The sequence below is a fragment of the Gracilinanus agilis genome, chromosome 2, assembly GCF_016433145.1.
Source record: "Gracilinanus agilis isolate LMUSP501 chromosome 2, AgileGrace, whole genome shotgun sequence".
Taxonomy (NCBI): domain Eukaryota; kingdom Metazoa; phylum Chordata; class Mammalia; order Didelphimorphia; family Didelphidae; genus Gracilinanus; species Gracilinanus agilis.
In genome coordinates this window covers 178,458,171-178,471,983 of record NC_058131.1, presented here as the reverse complement: position 1 = coordinate 178,471,983, position 13,813 = coordinate 178,458,171, and the positions used below count along the sequence as shown (strand labels likewise).

The 13,813-nt window shown below is 39.8% G+C and overlaps 1 protein-coding gene across 1 annotated transcript in view; it reads left to right on the top strand.

Annotated features, from left to right (window-relative positions):
- Positions 1-12,520, top strand: part of HK2 (hexokinase 2) — an 84,138-nt gene extending 71,618 nt beyond the window's left edge. Inside the window, exons 13-18 of the mRNA XM_044663572.1 lie at positions 265-360; positions 4,002-4,101; positions 4,206-4,389; positions 4,964-5,119; positions 7,738-7,971; positions 8,916-12,520. Of these exons, the coding sequence (XP_044519507.1) occupies positions 265-360; positions 4,002-4,101; positions 4,206-4,389; positions 4,964-5,119; positions 7,738-7,971; positions 8,916-9,060 (915 nt within the window). The 3' untranslated portion in view covers positions 9,061-12,520. The remainder of the gene's footprint in view (positions 1-264; positions 361-4,001; positions 4,102-4,205; positions 4,390-4,963; positions 5,120-7,737; positions 7,972-8,915) is intronic.
- The last annotated feature ends 1,293 nt before the right edge of the window (positions 12,521-13,813 follow it).

Genomic DNA, 13,813 nt, shown 5'->3' with positions numbered 1-13,813 from the left:
TTTGCTGAATCAGCCTACGTTGAAAATGTAGTATCAAGTAAAGCTAGCTAGATAATAAAAACTCATAATGGCTTATAAATGGAAACAAAGCTATTTAAGACATGTTATCTTCAGCTTTGAGGTTTAGGGCAAGAAGACTCATTCCTAAGAGGTGTTTGTGTGCTAGTCAGAAACAGAACCTGTCCTGATGAGTCCCTGGGTCTGACTGATTAAGGCTATTCTCCCATTCTCATTCACATTCATCTGTAATTTTTTTTCCTCTAGAGTATTCTCCTGAAATGGACAAAGGGCTTCAAAGCAACTGGTTGTGTGGGAGAGGATGTGGTTGGCCTGCTGAAGGATGCCATTAATCGACGAGAGGTAGGGATATGTGCTTGTGCTCCCACACTCATGCAGACATGGATTTGGGCATTACACTATGGGAGCACCGTGATACTGGAATTCCTAGGAAAATTCCTGTAAAGATCAATGAAGGAAAAGCTATCTCACATAAAAACATGGGTTTGTGAACCTCAAGGGTTTTTGTTGTCAGCTGATGGCAAGCACCTGGTTCCTTTGAGGGGCTCCGAGGTCTTTGGGTGTGGGTGACTCTTCCTGTCCAGGTGCAGCGGAACCCAGAGGAGGACTTGGTTTAAGCTCCTGACTGGGAAAGAATGCTGCTGCCATAAGAAATTAAAGATTTGAGCTGGCAAAGTACATCATACAGATAGCCATTTAGTTACATTTTCCCTGGTTCCCTAGTTTCAATAGAAATTTCCACTCCAGCCACTGATTCCTTATTTTTCTGTATTGGTCCACTGGGTTTTGGGAGTTCTGAGAAACCCTGACCCCTGCCTGACGTGGCTCAACTTCTGCTTAATGCTCTTAGGAAACTGATTTGTACCTTTCCTCTATTTTCTTTAGGATGGGGATCTCCCTTAAACACAGGGACTGACCCAGTTAATAACACATGTTGATCATTCCTGGAAATTATGCCACAAGTCACATGTACAATTCACAACATAAAAAATTGTTGTGTTTTTTTTTAAGTTTAAAAAATAAAAACATTAGTATTAGAATTCATTTGATAACTAGCATCTATGAAATTTAGCACTTAATTTTAAGTTTCTACTCACTTTTTGGTTTTTTAAAAGTTGTATAGGTACCTTTTCACATCATGATCATCTTTCTAGATGTGCAGTGTTATGTATCCTTTATCCTCCCACCTTTTGTACACAGAAAGGGAAGTATCCTGTGTTTTCATAATTTGTTTTCTAGGAACCGAGGCATCTGAGTCATGAATTAATCAGAAAATGGCTGGTTTTAATTTTAATGATTGTAGCATCGTCAATATTTTTCTCTTCATTTGGCTTGCTTCACCTTGCATCAATTCATGCAAAATTTCCCAGGTTTTTCTGAATTCCTAATTATTGTTATTTCTTACTTCATGATAGAATTAAATTAAATTAAACCAGTTTTCAGTCAGTAGGCACCCAATTGGTGTCCAATTGTTTTTCTATCACTTAAAGACCTGTTAAGATTATTTCTGTTTAAAAAGGGACCTTGTGAATTTCTTTTGGCATGTTCATTTTCTGCAGGGTTGTTTCCATCCTTTCTATAGTTTTTTACCTTTTATACTTAATGGTCACTTTCCTTTTGCTGAATAGATTTTTGGTGTTTCATTTTGTTTTATGTTTTTTGATCCTCGAAAGGTCCTGCTGTGCAAGAAGTAAATTTAAAAAAAAAACATTCCAGTTGGACACATTTTTATAAGCAATAGAACAAAGAATAGAATAAACTTCACATCATTTCTTATGGGATTGGTAACATCATACAGTTAGGAAATTATGGTTGGTTATATAATAAGGAACATAAAGCACAAATGGCTGTCAGACCTAACTCTGTCTCCAAAAAATGCCTTTGTGAATTTATGGGGTCCAGTTGTATTTTGAGGCCATTGATACTGAACAGGGGCACCAGACAGGGTAAAAGATAAAAGCTGCCTGAAGTTACTGTGATGGCTGCTTAGGGTGGGGGAAGGTCAACTTAAGAACCTGCTTCTCAAGAATGACACAGATATCATTCCACTTCTCAGACTGAAGTTCTGTGAAATAGCAAGCAAACTTCCCTTGATAGACATGGTTTGCAGGTGTTATTGAGATAATCATTCCTGTGCTCACAGTTCCTCTTTTTGATTAGCAGTGATTATGGGAGAGCTATAGCTTGTCCATCCAGCCTCAGAACAGGAGGCCAAACTTTTAAATTTAAATCTTTTCCCAGAGACAAAGAGGAAGATTAGACCTGTTACATAGAATATGTAATATACAGAATGTGGTTACAGAGTAGAATCACTTTACAGAGTGTAATAAAAGATAAAATATGGGAAAGAATTTAATATAAAATATCTAATCAGTATCTACTTTCGATTCCTTATTGGCCAACTAAATTTCTCGACCAAGTTCAGAGACAAAAGGTCATGACTTAAGCAGTTACAGGACAAAATCAATTATAAATAGAATCAATAATCCATCTTAATTTTCTCATTACTAATCAATGGTCACTTAATGTCTTCTGTGTCATTCACTATAATAGACTGGAGCTGGATACAAATACAAAGACAAAAAAAAAAAGCAGTCCCTGCCCTCAAGGAACTTATATTGGAGAAAAAAATGTTATATGCTATCCATGTAAATTGTGAAGATCAAGTAAAATAGCATGTAAAGCACTTTGTAGATCATAAAGTACTACATATAAGATATCTCCAACATTTTAGTGCTGTTTTAAAGCTATTAAGACATAAAGAATACACTAAAGGAAAATACTTCTGGGATACCGTGTAAATATAAATAGCACTTAAAAAAATTATGGTTGCTATTGTACTATATTTTTCTCAGTCTTTAAGACACTTAACATTGCAATGGTGAGAATCAACCTCATGAGACAGAATACAAGAAAGATTTTAAAGGTATGTATATATTCTATAAGAATTAAGGAGAAATTAGAGGAATAGTCAGGGAAGACAGGGAGGACTTGAACTGACTTTCATTAGGACTAGAATTTAGACAGGAGGACTAGAGGTGAGTAAGAGGACATTCCATAATTAGAGTTAGTGGAGGTCAAAAAAGATCTGGGTTGAATTCTAATCCTGCCATTTGTGACTATAACTATTTCATCTATAAAAATGAAGATTTAGATCAGTGATTCCCAAAGTGGGTGCTACTGCCCCCTGGTGGGTGCTGCAGAGATCGAGGTAGGGCAGTGATGGCCACAGGTGCATTTATCTTTCCTATTAATTGCTATTAAAATAAAAAAAAAATAATTTCCAGGGGGCTAAGTAACATTTTTTCTGGAAAGGGAGGGGGCAGGCCAAAAAAGTTTGGTAACTACTGGTTTAGATGATGATGATGATGATCACTACTTCTAATTACAGTGCTCAGCATTTATATAGTGTTTTAGGGTTTGCAGAGTATTTGCATGTGTAACACTAGTGATGTCTTAGCTCTCATTCTGTCTTCTAAAATACCTTCTAGCTCTGACGTTTCTGTGTTTTGAGGTTCCTTTTGACTTTCACATTTCGTGTTCTGTTTACTGAAGGTCATACTAGCTAGCTTTAATGTTGTATATGTTCTAAGGTGGAATCTAGCACTTAGATTCTGTTTTCTAAGGTCCCATTCAGAACTGACATTCTCCATTCTGTGATTCATGTTTCTTGCAGCATATTAATTTTATATTTTGTATATAAGTATAACCTTCTTTGGCAGCATACAGGAGGTCAAAAGGGTAATAAGCATAACTGAGTTATCAGTGGTATTGGGAAAATGATAGTATGTAAAATTATAGTTGTTCAGGGCCTCAGTACCAATATCCTTAATGGTTGAAATTCCAGTATATTAAAAAAGGAAACAATATAAGTACAGCTATGATTTGATAATTGCATAAAAATATTTCCTGACCAATTTTTGTTGGGAAGTAAATTTCATAGTAGACCCTTTGGGTTTGAACGTCTAACTGTGCTTTTGCAGGAATTTGATCTGGATGTTGTTGCTGTTGTGAATGACACTGTGGGTACCATGATGACTTGTGGCTACGAAGACCCTCACTGTGAAGTGGGACTCATAGTTGGTAAGATCCCAGATGCATTGACAGACCCTTTTTATTTAGGGGGGAGTATGCAAGCTTAGGTGGGGAAGTTAAAAACTTCCTTCTTTCTCTTTTCTCCTTTGTAGGCACTGGTAGTAATGCCTGTTACATGGAAGAGATGCGTAACGTGGAGCTAGTGGAAGGGGATGACGGGAGGATGTGTATCAACATGGAGTGGGGTGCTTTTGGGGATGATGGCTGCCTGGATGATATCCGAACTGAGTTTGACTTGGCTGTAGATGAGCTTTCACTCAACCCAGGAAAACAGAGGTGGGTTTCTGAAAGATAAGATTATCCTGGTTAAATAGCTGTGGTGATAGTCTTTAATGATGGTATCCATGGAACAGGATCTTGTACTTAGTTCTGAATAATTTGACTCGACAAAAGAGGTTTTGAAGAATATGGGTATATGGTCATATGATAAAAGCCAAAGGAAATTCCATTCAATGGACATTTCTTTAAATTACCCTGCTAGGGATACAAAGATGAACAATAACAAGGTATCTGCCATCAAAATGTTTAGGGATATGTAAGAGGAATCCAGGTCATCTTCCTAGATGAACTTGGGCTTAGAGCATCCAGAGCAGTTATCAATTGAGTTCTGGGTATGTGATGGTAATTATTTTGAAGAGAAATCCTGATAGATATATGATCCTGAGGAAGAAACTTCCCATGAAGTGAGGCAAAGGGTGAAAACAAAGTAGAGTATTATCTTTCACCCTAATCAGACTTCTTAGCTACTGTCCCATATGATGAGACTATCTGTATGTAACGGTACCTCCAACCCCAACCTAAGCCTCTTCAAACCCCCAACCCTCCTCCATACCTTTTTTTTTTTTTTAAGATTTGAGAAGATGATTAGTGGCATGTACCTAGGAGAGATTGTACGCAACATTCTCATCAACTTCACCAAACGTGGACTGCTGTTTCGTGGACGGATCTCAGAACGACTGAAGACAAGGGGGATATTTGAAACCAAATTTTTATCTCAGATTGAGAGGTAAGAGTGGGACCTGGGATGGGGCAGGGCTAAGTATCCATTTTCTAGCTTGAAGGACAACTATTGAGCAAATTATTTTCGAAAGAAATAGCACTCAGAAAGTACTTTGTTGTATTCAGAGAACTATTCTAGGCATTAGAGTAGAGCCAAGCATAGTCCTCATTTCCATTTGTTTTAGTGCAATTTTATTAAATGCTTTCTGGGGATTCTAACATAAAAATAAAATATCTCCTTTTATCAAGGAATTGGCATTCTGCCATGAGAAAGTGGTATAGTCCAGAAGCCAACAGTAAGGTAATTTGAGGAGAGAGACAGGTCTAAGAACTCCAGGGGAACAAAGGAAGATTTTATGGGGGGGAGATGACACCAGAGATAAAGGATTCTGAGAGTAGATAATAGATAAGGAAAGAGGATATTCTGGATATAAAAGATCAGCCTTTGTAAATTCAGATCGAATTTCCATCCTGGTTAAGAGCTGGTGAGACTGCAAAAAAAGGGGGCTGACAGGAAAAATATCTGGAAAAGGTCAGTGTGAAGCCAGTTTATGTATGTGACATGTGGAGGTTGGGAGGTGGGATATATGTTTTAGCCTAGAGGTGATGGGGCACCATTGAAGATTTCTGAGCAGTGGTCTAGTTGTGGCTTACTTTGGGGTTCAACTCTTAAGGGATTTAATTTTTATGGGTCTTCTAACCAAATAGGCATACGAACTATATATCTAGGTCTTCCAGCTAAGAGACATTAGCTTGAATTTTGTTTACCCTGGAGCACTGTCATAATATGATTTTGACTTGTGCTGACTCATGGGCCAACCAGAGTGGTGTCCTTGAATTTCACCAACATTGTCAAATCCTGAAAATTGGTGCATTGTGATTGCCCAAGAGTGAAGAGTGAGGCAGATTCACTTTAGATTAGGGGTCGGCAACGTATGGCTCTTTCTGCAGGAGCCATAAAGTCAATTTTTTTTTCAGGCACTGTTACAGGAGCGCTCACTGTGAGCACTGTAAGACTCACGAAATTATATTTTTAAAAATGTGGCATTTATGGCTCTCACGGCCAAAAAGGTTGCCGACCCCTGACTTAGAATTTGTAAGTTGCTTTTTTATACATTACTTGAGTCTCAGAAAAACCCTGTGAAATAGGAAATGCAGGTAATATGACCCCTATTATAGACACAGAAACTGAAGTTCAGAGAAGTTGTAAGTTTCTCCTGGTCATATAGCTAGTAAATATCCCAGAAGTGGGATTTAAAGTGAGGTCTTCCTAACTACAAGTCCAGCATTTTACCCACCAGGTTTGAATTTATAATTCTTTTAGCTTCAGTAATAAGAGTTGAACATAAAAGTATAGTAAAGACAATCCATAGTGCAGCAAAATTTCCTTGAGTTACTGAGGGTGACTTATCAAAAGTATCAGTTAGAAAATACTTTAAAATACAGTTATTGATGGCTGACATAGTTAATAGTATAACAGTTAATAGAGTGTCTTGATTTATCGGGGAACTTGGATTTTATTCACAGTTTTGCCATTAATAAATCATCTGATCCCAGGGAAGCCAGCATACAAATCATGTGCTTTCTTTGGACCTCAGTTTCTTATTTGAAAAACTGAGGAGATAAGGTCATTATGAGTAGGCTATTTCAAGTTTCTTCTAGTTTTAACATTTTGTGAAGCTGAAAAAAAAATCTTTGGGGTGGGTAACCTGCTCTAATGAATAAGAACATTTTCTAATTTTAATTTGCTAATTATCAGTATTCAAATTTGCATCTAAAGTTCATACAAAACATCTTTCCCTTGAAATTGCATTAACTTTTTTGTGTTAAGAGTTCAGAAATAGGCTGTGGGTATGGATTTCTCTATGAAACTTGGGCCCTTGAAGAAAGACTTTGGTTTGTTATCCTTCTCTTTTGAGAGGTCAGTAAGAAAATTAAAAGGATGGTTAAGTGACTTGCTCAAGTCAAAGTATGAAAAGATTGGAAGAGACATTAAAAACGAATTAGTTTTATAGGTTTACCCCAATAATTCTTCTGAATTTTTAGGATAATAGAGTTGAAACTAAAGGGATCTGAGAAAACAATTAGTACAACCCTTTCATTTTATAGATGAGGATATTGAGGCTTACACTGGTTAACTTACTTGCCCAAGGCCATACAGGTAGTAAGCATAAAAGGTAGAATTTGAACCCAGGTCCACTGATTTAAGAGTTAGCAGTGTTCAGACTATACTGTGCAGAGAACATTAAAAAGTCAGGGCAGTTGAGTTCAAATTCAACTTCAGATGTTTACTGGCTCTGTGACCCTGGGCAAGTCATGTAATCTCTATTTGCCTCAATTTTCTCATATTTAAAATTAAATTTAAAAAAAAATTACTCATTAATCCCTGACCCCAGGCTGTTTGGAGGATCAAGTGAATTAAATATGTAAAGGGCTTTGGAAACCTACTATAGTAGCTAGCTTTTATTAATATAGCTATATTAATAATTGAGTGCTATGCTAATAAACAACACCTAACAATAAAATAAATTAATAAATATAACATTAATAGAGCTTGCTATTAACTGCTATTAAATTTATTAATTAAATTGCTAAAAAACAACTTTTTAACTTTCCTATTCCTAGTGATTGCTTGGCCTTGCTTCAAGTCCGAACCATCCTGCGGCACCTGGGCCTGGAGAGCACCTGTGATGACAGTATCATTGTCAAAGAGGTCTGCACCGTAGTGGCGAGGCGAGCAGCCCAGCTGTGTGGGGCCGGCATGGCAGCCGTAGTGGACAAAATACGGGAGAACCGCCAGCTGGATTCACTCAAAGTCACCGTAGGGGTCGATGGGACTCTATACAAGCTACATCCCCAGTAAGTCTCCTCTGCCTGCCCAGTATCTCCTGTCTTCTCTCTATTCCTCTCTCTTTTTCATCTTCTCCCTCCTTTGTATCCTCTCAAAGACCAAAGTTTCTGTCTGATGTTTGGGGCCACTTGTACATGGTCAAAGTGTCAGCCTCTCCCCATGAAAGAACCTCAACAGGCATGTTTTTAGTCCCTACTCTGTGCTAAGCCCTTGGATACAAAGGCCGCCCCGGAGAGCCTGCATTTTAATGGGGATGTCTATGTACAGAAATGGCTCTTTACCTCTATGTTCCAAATAGTCAGAGGATCTTCAGACACTAAACCAAGTAGAAAATGCTCCCTCTTGCTCATGACGGGATCCTTCTGGCTTGCCTCACTTTGCCTTTGTTCCTTGGTGGGCTGGGGGCAGTGGGTCAGACAAGCACTTGGCTTCTTCCCTGTTGCCTAAAATCAGTCTATGGAGTTGATTTCCCTTGCCCATTCTGTGGCACCATGGAATGGCCTGCTTTCATCCATTCTCCGAGGACCTTCCCACAGGTTAATGGCAGCGACACTGTTCATCGGTATGGGTCAGAAGCCTTTCAGCTGCAGCCCAAGTAAAGCCAGTGCAACTTCCTTAGTTGGGAGGTGGGGCAGCTTCTAGACCTTCATTGCAATCCTAATGGGTGCACATCATTGCTTAGAAATCATCTGGCGTATGAGGCATTAGAGATTAAATTCAGGTCAGAGCCTGGCGGTATATCCTTGGGGAGATTATGAAATCAGTCTCTAGCTTCTCCCAGAGGCTATCGGCAATTGGCATCACTATAGCAGATTTACAGGATAAACCTGTTGCTTTCAGAGCTATATATCAGGAATTTAGAAGAATTTGGGCTCAGTGCATGGTTCATGGATCAGGGCCTTACTTTCATGTGATTAAAGATGTTATCTGGGTGCCCTTTTTCCTTTTACAGCTTTGCAAAAGTCATGCACGAGACAGTGAAGGAGCTGGCTCCCAAGTGCGATGTTTCCTTCTTGGAGTCTGAGGACGGCAGTGGGAAGGGAGCCGCTCTCATCACTGCTGTGGCCTGCAGGATCCGAGATGCTGGACAGCGATAGAGAAATAACTGAGCCCAGGGAAGAAGTATCAGGGGCTTTTTCTTGACTGCCTCCTCTTTCCCTTTTTTTTTTTTTTTTTTTTTTTTTAAAAGAAGAAAAACATCCTCTGGTAAATTGTAAGTGAACTTGTACCATGCTGAATCTCCATACCCTGGTGTCACAGACTGACTCCCTTGCCTTTTTTTCTTTTTAAAAAAAATTTAATAGGACACCATGGTCCTACATTTTGTCCTGAGTTCTGTTGAGTGCCCAGAACTTGCACCTTCGCAGGTTTAGCCAAGTATCATGTGGCTGTATTCACAAATCCAGTCAGTTCTCATCTCCTTCAAAAGCCAGCAATCTTTAGTTTTTGCTAACCTCTCCATCATCCAGTGAAAGGCAACAACACCCAGAGTGCTCCTGGGTTTCTCTCCACTCTGCATGCAGGGCACATCTGTAGGATCTTTTACAATGGCGTGCTTGATGATGTTAGCCTCTACAGCTTAGAGGCAGCAAAATCTAGGAGATGCTAGATCCTTACTTCAACCCCTGGCCCAAGATATCTGTGATCTGGGGTGCAGCAGAGCTTCCACAAGATCTTGGGCATCTGCCTTTTTCCCTGAGCCTCCATAAAAGTATAAAGAAGGACTGACTTCAATGAGAGTGACCTGGAAGCCCAGATGTGGGAGTGCAGAGGTGGGCTGCCTCTCCTGGTATGGTTCTGCGCACTCGACAGCTGCCAGCAAGCCATGAGCCTGTTTGCTGGCTGTCCCTTTCTCTAGAAGTGAAAACACTGTATTTTCCAGCTGTCTGTAGAGCAAGGTTTATTAAGTCTGCCAAGTCGGTCTGTACCTGATAGTGTAGGTAATGTGTGAAGTTTATATGTGTTATATTTATATATAGTTTCTTTTATGTACATAGTCACATAAACTGCTCAGACTATCCATGGGAATAAAATTATGTAGTTCAAAGTCAGAAACACAAAGTTGCTGTGCTCCTTTTGCAGATGGTTTCTTACTATGTTATGAGGAGAGGGAGGGTTAAGGAAGGTGGTGACACAGTGACTGTGTCTTTGCTTGTCTGTCTCCTCCCTCCTTCCTTGGGGCAGTGTGGATACTTAGGGGTGGCAGGGGTGGGTAGCACACTCAAACCAACCATGGTAAAGTGGCTGCCTTGTCTTCTTTCCTGGGGGAACCAGACCACAGCCATGAAGCTTGATCTCACTGCCATGGGCCCCCCTCTTTATTTGTACAGTTCACAGCCGTGTAGGAAGATCAGTCCACACATGACATCCAGCAGAGAGCAATGAGCCAAAGGGAAGGGAAGCCATTTCAACTCGACTCATACCCCAGAGTCCTAATTCCCAACAGTTTTCTTGTGCAGTCTGCAGGAGGAGGTATCATAGCCCTTTGTCGTAGAGAGATAGGTCCAGAGACATAGTTCAGTCTTATAATATGACCATTCACTGGCCCATCAAAAACATTGAAAACAAAACCACCCACACCCAAAACTCTGGGGCAACCAGGTTGGCTGGCTGTTTGCTGCCAGCAAATTGTATTTGGGGTTTATTTTGTAAATATTTCACATGAGATGGTGTCTGGCAATGTCTGTACCAGTGTGTGTGGCTCCCATTGGTCTGGCGTCCATCAGTACTTTTGTGTATTTTTATATAGTCTTTGTTTCAAGCTGCTGGGCACGATGAGGGTGCCAAGTGATGCTGCTCTGTGTGCTTTGCATTGCAAGAGCACAAATCTGGAAGCCTGTTTCTGGGGAGAATCTCTGAAATGTTTATGTTTTTTATAAGCTTAAACTATATATACATATATATATATATATATAAAATAGAGAATGACCCTGAGATGCAGCTTAAGTAGATAGAAGAATCCTAATAGTGTAAATTAAAAAAAAAATGATTTAGTGGGATTTTAAGTTAACAAAATTAAAATATGGTAGGGTGGGATCATAGAATATATAGATCATGGGAGCTGGAAGGGAATGTTAGCATTTAGAAGGTAAAGTGCTAGACCTGGAAGAGACCTTAAAATTTGAAAGTATAACTGACCCCCTTATTTTGGAGAAAACAGGACCAGTGAAAAAAGGAGAAATTACTTGCCCAAAGTCAGGAACAAGTTTAATAGTAGAACCAGGAAAGGAACCAGGGATTCTTATCCTTGAGCTTCCTCATTTTATTGTAGGCTGCCTCCCAAGATAAAACCAACTAGAAAATGACATATGTTGTAATTGTTTTAAAATATAAAAGCTGTTCTAGCAAGGTTGGTCTGATAGGTGACCAGATAACTTTTGGCCAGGACTGGCTGGTTTTGATGACTTTGATTGGGTGGACGGACATTCTGGGAAAGGTCCCATGGCAAGTGTAGGAGGACAACTGCATATATTTTTTGACCAAGTGTGAAGCATATCCTTTGGCTTTGTGAATCGCCATAGCTAGTCTCAGCTAGTGTAACAGCTAGTTCATTTACGGATCTTCACAAGTAAGAATTTGACAGAGCCAAGGGAAAGGCACAATTTAAGGGATTCCCAACTCACTGTTACACCAGAAGGCCTTAGGCTAGGATTTCTCAGGGACTTCCCCCACCATCCCAGGAGCTCAGGATTGAAGCAGGGCTACAAGAGCCCTAGAGAGCCAGGGCTATGCTTGGATGAAGATACAAAGGTATTCTTAATACAATGTCTCTTTGCAGTAAGAAACTTAAAAACGTGGACTTCTTCATTGTTCATGTAAGGCGGATGAATTCATTCACCTTAGCCTGGGAGCTATGGAAAAGGGAGAGGGCCCAACTTGCATTATTTCCCTCAAATCCATCCTTTTTCACTCTTCCTCATGCCATGAATGTGATCATTTAATATGTTTTTGCAAAAAAGATTATTCTATACAATTCCATAAAAAGAATCACCCACGGGAGAATTTCTGTATTGGTACAAGTATAGGCCCACTTTCCCACCAAATTAGTTAAAAGTTAAAAGTTATATTAAAGTGTGATCTATCAAATTGGTATTACTTTTTAGTGTATACCTATGGATTTATTGCTTTTAAAAAAGATTTCATTTTTACAGGTGTAACCTGTGTTTGGGGGTTGAGGGAGAGGGCCAATATATGATATATAAATATATTTTTTCAAACTTGAAAGCTAGGGATCATCTATAAATTATGTTATTTTGGGGGGACACAAGAACAGTCCTGTGGATTGCCTCAATCAACATTGAAAAGTTAAATACAGGACTCTTGGAAAGGCACTCTTGTTTTAAGGTTATTTCCTGGTTCCAATTGACAGCCTGCACTGATACTGCTTTGCTGATAGAGCTACACTGAATTCTGTTTGAAGTATTCCATGTAACAGATGTGAACCGAAGGCCCCGTCTGTGTCAAAGTTTATCCCAGAGAAGATGTCCTCTGTATAGTAACTATTTAAACTACCTACCTGTACATGTTAAGTATTCTTAATAAAATTTTGAAATTTTTCAGAATGCTTTGCTGGTTTCTTTGAGACATAAAAAGAAACAAACTATATTGGGGGGAGGGGACTGGGGAAAGCATTGCTTCCTGACCGTCTAAAGAAAATTCAGGAGAGATGGATAGAACTAATATTCCCCGCTCCCCATCCCCAGCCAAGCAGCACAAAAATGGACTCTGGGTGAAGGTGGTAGGCTTGATACCTCTTAAGTGAACTTTTAAAAATTCATTTGGAAGTGGGCCAACACCCCAGGGTGCTACTCGATGGTGGAAGTCACCTAATAAGGAAATACTCTGAAGGGAAGAAATAGGCATGTCTTCAGGCATGGTGGAGAGGGGGAGGGAGGCTGCATGCCCACAGAGTGCCATCTTTGACTCCTGTGCCATGGGTTCACCATCACTGGCCCAGGACCTTTGAAGTCAGAAGGTAACTTGAGTTCATGTCCCAGGTCTCCCAGTTACTTAGAGCTTCTGCATTGCTAAGCAAAGAACTGAACCTCCAAAATACATTTAGTCCAGTCTCCCTTACTATGCAAATGAGGAAGCAGAAGTTCAGAGAAAGGGAGTGAAAGAGGGGAGGGAGAAGGGTTGATGATTGGCATTGCTTTAGGGAGATGGGAAGCAAGTAGGCTGAGAGAAAGGGACGGTGGCTCTCTGCCATAGCCTGGGCCAGGTAAAGGGAAGGCCTTCTGCATTTAAGTTCCGGGGGGCCCTTTCCAGTTTCAATATTCTAGATAGATTCTAAGTGTCAGTCTGAAGTTTGTAATGCCATGCAGATGTACATGCATCTAATGTAGTATTCTCATCTGATGTATGTGTGCACACACACAAGAGTAATTTTATGTAGTGTACACCCCGGCTTTACAAACGGCATCCAATACACAGGATAGTAAATATATGTGCACGTACTTCATATACACATATCTAATATAGAGTGTATACTCACCTGTGTGCACATTTTATTTATATATATATATATGTATCTCTACATATAATATCTTCTAATTTTATGTAGCGCATTGTTATATTGAATCTCTGGGAGCTTGAAGTTCACTTTTGATTGACAGAGCAGTTGGATAGAATGTTCCCAGAGAGGCATGTGGACTCAGGAGAGAGCAGTTGAGAACCCTGACAGAGGTTCTGGGGTCTTTTACCTGTCCCTGAGGCTGGAGATCAGTATGGATCCTGGTCTTTGGAGATAGAGACTTGCAAACTCACCCCTGCAAGCTCCTCCTGTGTTTCCTGTACCATTATCAATCTGTACTTGACCACCATCTCTGTTTCTACTGCCCCAAGATAGTA